At 35.2% G+C, this 12,162-nt stretch overlaps 1 protein-coding gene across 3 annotated transcripts in view; it reads right to left on the minus strand.

Annotated features, from left to right (window-relative positions):
• Positions 1-1,714: 1,714 nt before the first annotated feature.
• Positions 1,715-12,162, minus strand: part of LOC140141926 (uncharacterized) — a 292,894-nt gene continuing 282,446 nt past the window's right edge. For all 3 annotated transcript variants that reach the window (XM_072163809.1, XM_072163808.1, XM_072163810.1), the window contains one exon: positions 1,715-3,430. In XM_072163809.1, coding sequence (XP_072019910.1) covers positions 3,395-3,430 — 36 coding nt within the window. In that variant the 3' untranslated portion in view covers positions 1,715-3,394. The remainder of the gene's footprint in view (positions 3,431-12,162) is intronic.

Consider the following 12,162-nt stretch of genomic DNA (forward strand, 5'->3'; position numbering starts at 1 on the left):
GCCCTCTCACAGCAGGATGAGTGAAAAGTACCCTCGCCACTAACCTTGTGTATTGTCGGCGTAAAATCTCAGAATCAACAATCGCATGCACTCATAAGCAAAACTGATTTTTGAAATAAAGGTGACGTAATTTACATTTCCAATGTAGCCCTGAATGATTTACAGATGTGTGAAAGTAATTCTTGCCATATAATCTGATTAACCTAAACATGTAAAGACGGTCATCATGGTCATGTGTATCTTGTGAGCCTTCTGGAACCACTTGTGATAATGCTTCCCTATATTGTATTTGCAATGCGAAATGGTTTGAATTTAGAGTCCATTGCTTGTAAGGTTGGTTTTCACTCATACTGGCACAGTACAACGTATATTATATATATATACAAACATCAAAACATTATTTTCTTCTCACGTCTGTACACCGTCTAAACTCTTACACTCCCGTGATAAATCCAGACAATTAACTCTCCAACATGACTTTGTTGCAGACGAATGAAAGACGTGTTTCTAAAGAACATCACTACGAACTCAATCATGCTCATATGTCACGACAGAGATCTTTAACACCAATGTGCTTGTACATACGATGACCTTTAAGTGTGTTGGATATTAAATCTCATCCTCCAGAACTTTTCATTTAAGATTGTTAGATGGGGATTATTGAACTGTGTCATTGGCAATGATGTCATTCATCGTACATCCTCTGGAAACTTCTATTGAATGAACACAACCACACCACTCCACGCCATACATAAATTCTCCCAGTCACATTTCCCCAATATGAAATTTTTAAAAAGTAAATTTTAATTTCACTTCTTTTCAAGTTTGGCAGAGGCGGGGTTCGAACTCACGGCCGGCACCGCTTTGGCTATCACGTATACCATACGACCAGCGCCTTAGACCGCTCGACCACGAAGGACTTGATAATGTCATCGTGAAAATTTAAACATATAATATTAATAAATCGCAACTTCATTACCACATCATATTTTGGAATTTTATCTGCTTAAAACATTAATGTGTATTTATAATAAAGCTACCATTATTTATATTGTTGAATTCTCAAGCACATAGAGATAATTAATACGAGGGTCCTATGAATAGGTCTACATACACAATACATAAAATCGATTTTGATATCGGCCACGTGCTCTGCTGTGCATGTGCTTTCCCGTAGTGGCGGAAGTTGTATTACGAAGTGCATCCGAACTCCATTTTGAAGCAAATGCTTTTGACAAGGCATTGGATTGTTCCAGTTTGCATCCTAAATCCACATTAGACCCCTAATTTTATTTACGAAATCAAAAGATTAGATTATCATAACAACAAAACGGTAATCTTTTGCCGGGTCTAATGTGAAAATTACATTAAAAAATACAGTTTTTACAAAATTAATTTTCACTTAATTCCAAAAAAAAAATGGCGTATATAAGATTGAAATAAATTCTCTACCTTCTATACTAGATTAATTGTGACGCAAGTTGTTATCAAAAATTGTTGTGATAGATGTACAGTTAATATTCATATATTACATTACCTATCTGATGGTACAGTTTTTACACAGAAAATTTTTATTTGAAAAACCTGCCACTCGGCTTTTTCCGGAAAGGTCACAGGGTCGCCGTGACCTGTGCAATAATTACAATTAAAATTTTTCTTATTCTAACAGCAAGCGTTTCTAAAATGCAGTATGGCGAAATGTGGTGTAGAACACAACCTGACATAGCGTGACGATGTACGCCAGCGTGTGCGACTATGTATGCGTAACGTGGAAGTGAATCCAACCATGCCAACGCACTTGTGATTGGTTAGTATTGTATCCAAGGTCGTGCGTTTGCGTTGTAGTTTGAAATACGCAATATACGGTCGCGGTTGTATTGTGTACAGCTGTTGAAAGCTGTGTTCATTCAATTGGAATTCCTAGTATTATACTATTATATATAATAGTTCCCTACTTACTTGTGATTGTAATACGTTGTAAAATGTTTATTTACACTTAATCCAACTTTAATGTCTTCCGTTAGATCATCATTAATTCAATCACGTTTTAAATTGATAATATTTATTATGAGATATATACCACAGCATGAATAGCCTCTATTATACGTTGCTTTAGAAAATAGCACATCATTTTCGCACTCATAACAAAGATATAGAAAGCAATCAAAACTAATTTGTTCACAACATGAAATATTATGCCTTTTTTTCTCTAAAAATTAGTACATATTTACATATTCTGTCATAACTATTATAGTCATTTTAAATGTTATAACAATCATCATAACTACATGTTAACAATCAAGAACAGCTGTCCACGTGTTTGCAGCAACTTGTGGCAAAACGATAAATTTATAATCAAATACAGTATTAGTAAAAAGACTGCGTCTGACGTTATCTGTCAATCAAACAGGGCACGGTTTATTTACGAACGTGTCGTGATGAGGTTTTGAACGCGGCGGTCAAATAGCGTGTCTTATGCTTAATTTTGCACCTTAAAATATACAAACTGTCTTAAAATTGAGGTCTTAGTAATAGGGAACTTGCTTGCAAAAACATTTTCGCAATTTTCTGCGATTCCTTTTCTCCGCTCGGCACCACATAAATTCAACCTTCCTTTTACGCACTACTAACTAAGGGTGTTTGAGAGTTTGACAGTGACGTCAGACGCAAACTGGCTTTGATTATAATAAGAAAACTTCGCTTTTCCGACATAAAAATTGAATTTCTTCTCCAAATTGTATACAATGTATAGAGCTCGATTAAAAGTGAATTACGATTTACTAAATGATTTGGTTTAAGAAATCCAATTCCTTTGTCCTCTAGACACTAGCATCGTTCATCGTCAGCCAATAAGTTAACTTGTTCGTTACGAAGAGACAAGAAATTGGTAAAATTTGAAACGCTCCTTGCAAAGGACTTGCATCATTATTCAGCTCGACCATTTTATGCTACAAAGTTTAATGAAGGAAAAGCGAAGACTGGACGCACGTTTCAGCCACAGAATTTGACGCAATTGTTTTTTTACAAATATCTTCTTTTTTCCCACCCATATACTTTTGATAATTATACTTTTTCTTTCATAATATATATCTTATTTTGTGTCGTTGTAATATACATATTACCTAATTACAATTTTTTTATGGAAAATAAAATTAAAATGATAATTGATTAAAGGTATTACTTTATAGTATTATCATCAAAGCGAAATGTCCCAAAGAGTCGACTCATTGTATTGACAACCTGACGTTACATGGAACTCGCTAATTCCGAACACAAAGAAGTTATATAACAGCAAATAAACCGGTGAGTATTTGGCAGAATGGCCTGAGGGACTTCACACAATATCACACTCCACATTTACAGATTTGAAATCAATTTAATCCAGCGCCCTGGGTCACTCGGAAAAACTCGATGATACTAGCATGATAAGCTGTAAAAAGCAAAAGAAACAACGTATGGAGAGGTTAAGAAATATTATCGTAAGTTGAATCTTGATGTTATCATGGTTATGTAATGTCATAATCTGACCAAGAAATATATATATTATGGCTATAGACAAACACTGTTACAGATATAAACAGAGAATATTGTGTTAGGTTATATCAATATGATTTCTTTCTGCTTTTGGACAAATACGGTTTTCAGTACACTGCGGCTACGTTTCAAAAGCACAGATATACATTCTACTTTTTAAAGTGACCATTCACTTATACCGATAACAATTGAATACCTATAATGTTCCACTATGCTCTGCAACAATTACATACACTCTAGCCACACCCCACCCCCACCCCCACCACAAATACACACCTCATATGCGAACCCCCTACCTAATCGGGATCACACACTTGTCATAATGGTTTTTTCCTTATTCTTTTCCTTATGGAGCAAAATGATCTCCATAAGACAATGTAAGATGGTCAACGATGTACATATTGGTTTTTATTTAAGGTGTATAGGGTTAAATCGCGAAGGAATCGTGATTTTCTTAAATGTAACCTGCTACCACGAAATGAGGGTTAAGTCGCAAGTTGGAGGTTTCGTGACACCCTGGCTATTTCGTTAGTGTTCTTTGTTTCTCATGCTCCTGTTCAAGCCAGAAGTATGTCTGTATGGCCTTTGTGAATGGGGGCACAATGGGCCATTCACGAAGGACATTCTACTGGCTTGTACAGGTGCGCGGCAAACAAAAGATATCAGCTCAGTCAGCCAAGATGTCGCGGAACTACCATCTGGAGACTTTACGCTCATTTCGTGGTAGCATGTCACAAATGGTCTATGGTTGTCCAGCCCTTTGCACATGAGTATTTATACATTAGTTGGAAGAAGGCTCGGACATGACATGTAGGCTAAAATATGTATCATAATGGAAATGCTAATTGAACAGCCACGGGAAATGCATTTAATCATAACATGAAATCATGCAAACTATTTGATCTCGCGCGTAAACCGGATGAAACAAAAACAATTAATTTGTGCGTGTGTGTCAAGGGGAATGATGGAACTCTGTTACTTTCATTATGGCCAGCCACTACAAAGGTTCTTACCCATCACTAACTATTGACGTAACTGCAATTAAACAATTTCTGTGTACTCAGGCACCTCTAACAATTATGATAACATTTGAATGGCAACATCTGAAATTGGATTGTAAACGGTTCCAAAAAAGTAAGTCCCCCCCTAAGAATTTTTGGTACAATCCAAAAACGGCTTGATCAATTCTCTTGTTTTAAAGTTTGGAACATAGGCTGATTAGTTATGCATCAAGTGAACGGTGTTTTCTTGTTATCTGTTATCATCTTCACTGAGAAATACAGCCATTTATAAAAAAATTCGGCCAAAAAAAGCTGCACTTTTCTACATAGGCTTTTTATGCATGACTTTTGGTTTCAGACCTCTTTCACTTGAATAAAATTAATCAAAAAGAATGTTTCTATATATATATATATATATTTTTTTTTTGGTTTTTATTAAAATAACTTAAGTTAAGACTTTTCAAACATGTTAAATGGTTCAGTGAGTAATCATATAGGCATTTATGAAATTGTATTCATCAACAAAAGTTGCACTTTTCTAAATTGGCTTTTTGTATGCATTAAAATGGGTAAATTTAACAAGTTTTTCATTCTAATTTAATTTATTGGGAAGGAACAACTGTAACTTCAATGATAAATCGTGTGTTCATTGATTAATTTAACCAATGGACCAACAGATTCCTGGTTAGATCTTTTATGCTGGCCCTATAGACTTGTTTCATTGGTCATTCCTTGAATGGTTCAAAAAACATTTGTATGGGTGGCCTTTATCAAGACTCAACTTGTTACAAGCGGACAAGTGAGGGACCACATCACCTTAAAGGACTTTGCAGCAAATCCTGCAGCATGCGGGGAACCAGCTTGACCAACAGCAGAGAAGAACGATCCTTGGAAGCCATCTCACATGAAGGAAGGCCTATTCATTATTGAAAGACATTAATAAGCTGCAGCATTCAATTTAATTTATTCACTGAACCATAAAAATTGTTTTTGAATGTGTGATACCTAAATCAGGAAAGGCTTAAACTTAATTAAATTCAATTATGCTTCTTTTTGATTAAATTACTCACTTAAAGGGAAAAATTGTCAAACACAAATTCAAGCATAAAAAGCATATGTAGAAAAATGCAACTTTTTTTTGGCCGAAAATATCGTAAATGGCTGCATTTTGTAATGAAGATGATAAAAAGTAGCAACAAAAACCCGCTCACTTTATGCATAACTAATCAGCCTATGTTCCAAACTATAAAAACAAGAGAATTGATCAAGCCGTTTTTGGATTATACCAAAATGTCTTAGGGGGGGGGGACTTACTTTTTTGGAACCGTTTATGTTGAGAAGAGGAATACAGCGTAATCACTTAAATTAGGGATATCTATGCTAGTCTTGATCAGTCGCGCACCATATGTTTGTTTGTCTGCAATCGAGTGTTAACATATTAGAGACCCTTTCCACGCACACGTTGAATTAAGGTACCTAAATGACACTTAATGTGAAATGCTTAAATCTAAAACTCAGTCGGCACATATTATTTTGAATTGATGACAATTTGTAAATCCCCAAAGCCACATATACACTTTTGTGTGGTAAATCCGCACATAGATCCGCACAGATCTAATATTCACATAGGAGGAAAATTAAGGCGTTATTACTTAACCCACGCATCCAGCAAGTATCTATAAGGACCAACAATGATTTTGATGTTGATCTGATTTTTCAATGTTGTGCATGTTACTCCCTATTGTCGGGTGCCATGTTACATACTCCAGACGAACCACTTGACCCATCTTGGCATCTTGTATAAATGTCACACAAAATAAGCAAACTATTCTATGACACCTCTACAAGCAATTGATTTGGTTGGCAACTTTGATCTCAACATGGGATGTTATACTCCATAGTGACAGAATAACAAGTGTCCTAGTTTTAAAGAGATGACTACTTCTCAGTAGCCTTATCAATGTATACATTCTGTAATACTAATAGTCTCTTTGGGTCATACGTGTTCAACGAAGATAAATTTGAATATGATTCATAAATTTCTATTGGATATTGACCTATATTCCTTAAGTAAAAACATAAGAAAATACAAGAGGATAATGAAAGACTTTAAATGTGGTCAAAATAATGTCTTGTCCTTCTTGCAATGCTTTTCTAAGTTATTACCTCATTTTGATCTCCTTTTGTACTCGTCGACAATATTGCCAAATGTTTTTATGATTGAATTCAGTTGTAATTGAATTCAGCACAGCAAGGAGAAACTTCATTTATACGGTTTGTTATTCTTAGATACCCCTATATTATTGTTGGATTGAACAAGATTGTTTACGTAAAGCTTTTTTTGTCGTGGACATCATAAGCACAGAGATGTGTTAAGTTTCTTCGACAGCACATGAATAAAGGGATATATGACAGATATGTCACGATGCCATTGTTTCCAGCTGAGGGTTTTACTTTTCAAACGGGTTATTCTGACTGCTGACTGTTGGTGAATTTCACTGGGGTATGAACGTTTAGAGAGTATTTTTGTGGGATATGAGAGCACATCAGACATATCGATTTTTTTTTTGAAATTCGCGATATAATACACATGTTATGGCAAATATTTTTTGATATTTAACAGTCCTCGAAGTAAACTTTCTAAATCTAATACTTAAAGATACGGATTTGTCCCCAAAACAACCAAAAAAGGTCTTTTTTGAAAAAAAAAAAAAATGTATATCTGAAAGGTCAACATTTTCAATTGATTGTCGAGTTTAGTTCGAGGACTGTTAAATATCACAAATTTTAATAATTGTCATAAAAATTGTATTATATTGTGAATTAGAAAAAAAAATGATATCAGAATTACATTTCTCGTATTCAGAATTCAATTTAATATGTCTGATGTCCACAAAAAATACTGTCGCAACGTTCATACCGGAGCTCTTAAAAGAGCAATAATTGGAGGAACAAGTCTGTTTAATACCATACATGTATATTGTGCACAGTATATTACGTACAGATTATTGTAAGGGCTTATTTTTAAGTTTTGAATTTTCCATGAACTCTGAATCCAAATAGGACATTCTAATAATTATGATGTTGCGGAATCTTGTGAATGAAAATTTTTGATCGCGTGACATGATGTTTAATTGGCGTAATCCGACCGATCCTAAACAAACCTTTATTTTTTTAAATATAACAGCAATAAGATATTAAGAGAAATATGTTGAACATAAGACTCCACATACATAAATGACAGCAAGTGAAAAAAATTCACTGATTCATCCAGGATTTGAACATGGGACCTTCAGATCACTGAACCGATGGTCTACCGACTGAGCTGATGAGTCAGATGCATGGAGTAGAGCAGTGATATTATTATCAGGAATAAGATTATTATTTTGAAAATCCAGTTCTGTTATATTCATATCGTCTGTATTTCTTCGCATTTTTATAGTGTGTCCACCTTTTTTTGGGGTGCATTCCAAATTACGTGTACCTTTTGACATATACTTTACACTAAGTTTACTATACCGAAAGTTGCCCAGAGAATCATTACATCTCTCAAAATCTATGGCTGTAAAGATTTTCAAATATAATACTTTCTACTTTTGCTAATTTATTTATTTATTTAAACTTTCTTTACCCAGGGTAGCTCCTTCAATGTCAAAACACTGATTTCCAAGGAGGCCCTGCATTTACAATGTGAACAAGAAGCATATATATACAGTAATAAATCAGAAAATACATAATTATAAATGCCACATGAAATTGTGAACAATTGGGAAAACATGTAAATTCAGATAAAAGGCATATTACACTGGTTTTATCAAAAACAACTGCTTAAATTGAGCAATACTCATTGACTTAAAATTACATCTACTATCATTTGGAAGGCTATTTCACAATTTAGTAGCACGTGAATGAAAAGTTCTTTTACCTGCATTAATATTATATGGTGGTTCAAAAAGAGCAAAGTTGGTTTGACTCCTGGTTCCTTTAGAGTGCATATCATGCATAAAAGTGAACTGAGAGGAAAGGTAATCAGGAGCCATTCCTTTCAGGCATTTGAAGGTGAGTGTTGCCATATAGTTGAACCACCTATCATTTAATTTATTCCAGTGAAGAGTACTCATCATGTCATCAATTGGTGTTCTGATATCAGCAGAAAGAATAATACGAGCAAGCCTATTGTGAAGAATTTGAAGGGAGTTGTAGAGCTCAACAGAACAGTTAGACCAAACAGTATTACAATAATCAAAATTAGGCATAACAATTGCATTAGCAAGCATGATGAGGGTATCTTTTGGAATATAAGGTTTGACACGTTTAATTACACCACATCGCTTAGAAATACAGGAAGACATTGCATTAATATGATCAGACCAAGCCATGGTAGGATCAAATGTAACACCGAGATACTTAAATACATCTACACGCTCAATAGTATCATTATTGTAATATAAACTAACATCTGTAAAGTTTTTTAACACCCTGCTAGTGCCAAACACCATGAACTTAGTTTTCTGAATGTTTAATGTAAGATTATTATTCTTGAACCAGTCAACAATTTTAGATAAATTACATTGAAGCTTTGATTGAAGAGTAGAAGAGTCATTAGCAGTACATAGTAATGTGGTGTCATCGGCATACATAGTACATTTACAATCAACACTATTAGAAAGACTATTAACAAATATTATAAAAAGAAGCGGGCCTAAAATAGAGCCTTGAGGAATGCCAATATTAATGTTCTTAAAATCAGATAATGTGGCATTAATGTTAACAGCTTGAGCTCTATTACCAAGATAAGATTCAAACCACTCAAGTGTCGTACCTTTAATACCATAGTTGCTAAGTTTTTCAATTAAAAGAGAATGGTTAACACAATCAATAGCCTTTTTGAGATCAAGAAATATTGCACCAGTGGCTTGTCCATTATCCATGTTTTTTAAAATGAAATCTTGAACATCATTCAAGATCTATTTTAAGATTGTTTTATGTAAGATCTATTTTAAGATTGTTTTATGTAAATCCATAATCTACTTGTACTTTAAAAACAAAAGTGTTTTGTATGATGTATTTTGTCCACGGTCCCAAGGAAGAACAGTTCTGTTGATTTGGGCCTCCGTGGTGCTGCCGGTGAAATAAAGAACACATTGATTTTTTAGAAATAAGGCAGTATAACGGCCGACCCTAAATACTGCAATGCCGATTTAACGATGAATTGAATGCCTTATCCAAAACGTCCGCTCTTTCTTTTGGCGGGATACTCACTTGTATTTCAGATTTGCCATCTGATAAAATGTTAATAAAACAGATTTAGCCCAGAAACATTACACGAAAAAACAAACAAATAAAACACTCCAAACACACGTCCAATGAGAACCAAATCTCCTTATTGATTGGGCAAAAAGTGTATAATTTGCTTACTTTCCTGAATAAATGCATTATGCCATGTAGATCAATGTTATGTTCCAACTTCCCTATCAAATGTCTTTTCATTGGTGTGACACACATTCCAAATGCATGAACATTAATTTAGCATGCTAAGAAGAATGAGAAGAAGAATGTTTTATTTCATACTCTAATGGTGACCCGCAGGTCAAATTGCTAGAATTGTACATTAAACACAACTAAACAGACACAATGCAATTTGCAGGCAGCAGCTAAATCAGCGCCAATATTGCAACATTGAAACAAACAACTAGACAAACATCCAACCCAACCCAACCCCACCCCCAGTAGGCAATGAGGATAAAGTGCCTTGCCCAAGGACACAACACGTTGGCACGAGCGGGGCTCGAACTCGCAACCTATGGATTATGAGTCGGGCGCCTTATCCACTCGGCCACACGCGCCTTATCCACTCGGCCACACTCGGCCACACGTGCTCCTTATCCACTCGGCCACACGTGCTACTGTTTATACCAAGTTCACTAAGTTAACGTACTTTTTGGCGATGTTATTTCTAGATAAAACTACAATAAAAACAACCCAAGCACCTGTAATGACATTCTCCATTCAAGCAGACGTGACGACGAGGTTCCAATTTTCACACATTGCACACAACCATGTTTTCCACAATATGTGGACCAATTTAGATAATAGGTTAATCCATACTGGGCATGTTGGTACTATTTTGAATGTAGAATATCATATACCTTAACCAATACCATGCACACGACAAACTCATTAATTCCAATTGACACCTATACCAGACACTTTTGTGCAAAGAGTATTCAGTTTACACCTTTTCACGCTCCAATTTTACTAATGTCACAAAAAGCACATTCTTACCCATTTATTTTAACAAAGCCTCGCAGGCAATTGAGATTTGATTACGGATATCTCTTCTCATGACACAAAAGCTGAGACTAAAACGGTTCTCTTGATTTGTTGGAAGTGCCCTTCTTTCTTCAACTTATTTATTTTCAATACTCTGTCTCCTTTTTAAGCTCTCAATGAGAGCATGCCTAAAATGACGTGGTTTTAAAATATTATGCAAGTTTATTGGCTCCTGGTCGTGATATTCATATTATATATTTGACAATGTAAAATGGCCACAGCGCGTGCATCCTTGCGTTCTTCAAATCAATTGGATTCGTACAGACAAGACAGATTACAAGTACGTGATAGGATCGATTTGGAGAGCTTGTGTAGTTGCAAATTAATTAAGCACAATGCTTTTTCACAACTAAGAAATTCTTATAGCACGTACTACGTGCTATAAGAATTTCTTAGTTAAGAAAAAAAAAGCACCACGTAGCTTTATCCACATTTTTAAAACTTGGGTGAGCCATTCAATGTCAGGCACTGTTCTGTCATGATTCCATGGGTAACATTATACAGACAGAGGCGTGATCAGAACTGACTGCGAGATCTTTTTCATTCACTACACATGCCCCATAATAATAAAATGCAGTAATGGAGAGAACGGATAATAATTGTTTGTTACTTGCCTCCACCGGGAATTGAACCGGGGACCTCTTGTAATAGGGTATCCTTAACCGCTTGGCCACGCTACTGTCTATAAAGCACGTTTATTCCTTTTTTGTATCAAATTCTCACTTTTCGTGGAATTACTTTCAAATATTGTTAAAAACAATAGAGGCTATCCCTTTTCTATAAGCTGCATATCCCCGGGTGCATATCCTATCAGCGACTGATATACCTTGTTTAGGACTTTAAGAAATACCTGCATGTGCCACCATGAATGTTTCAAAGTCATGCAGGTAACGCCGAGGTCGTGCATTGAATTGGTTTGAATGAGGAATACTACGGGAACCAGCGCCTTTTGTTAGAAGACACACATGAGTAAAGTGAATAACCTCTACAGCGCTCTTGAGTTCTATTTAATTTAACCTGCATGGTGTGTCACTTGTAGAAGTAAGGTAATGCAATAGAATAGTTCCAGATTTCATGTCAGTTGTTTCTGCGTCCAATTAAAATTAGCATAATCCAAAAGGAATTCAAGTCTCACTTTCAAAATGTATGCTGTTAATATAGACGAATGATTATCATACTGAATCAGTATGAGGGTGGTACCTAAGGCGACCGTAAGACATTCTTCCTCTCATCCTTATTTGGCGTCAATTTTTAAATGAAAAATGTCAGAGATTAGCTGTAAACTGAAGCACCC

This window comes from Amphiura filiformis, chromosome 20 (assembly GCF_039555335.1).
Source record: "Amphiura filiformis chromosome 20, Afil_fr2py, whole genome shotgun sequence".
NCBI classification, from domain to species: domain Eukaryota; kingdom Metazoa; phylum Echinodermata; class Ophiuroidea; order Amphilepidida; family Amphiuridae; genus Amphiura; species Amphiura filiformis.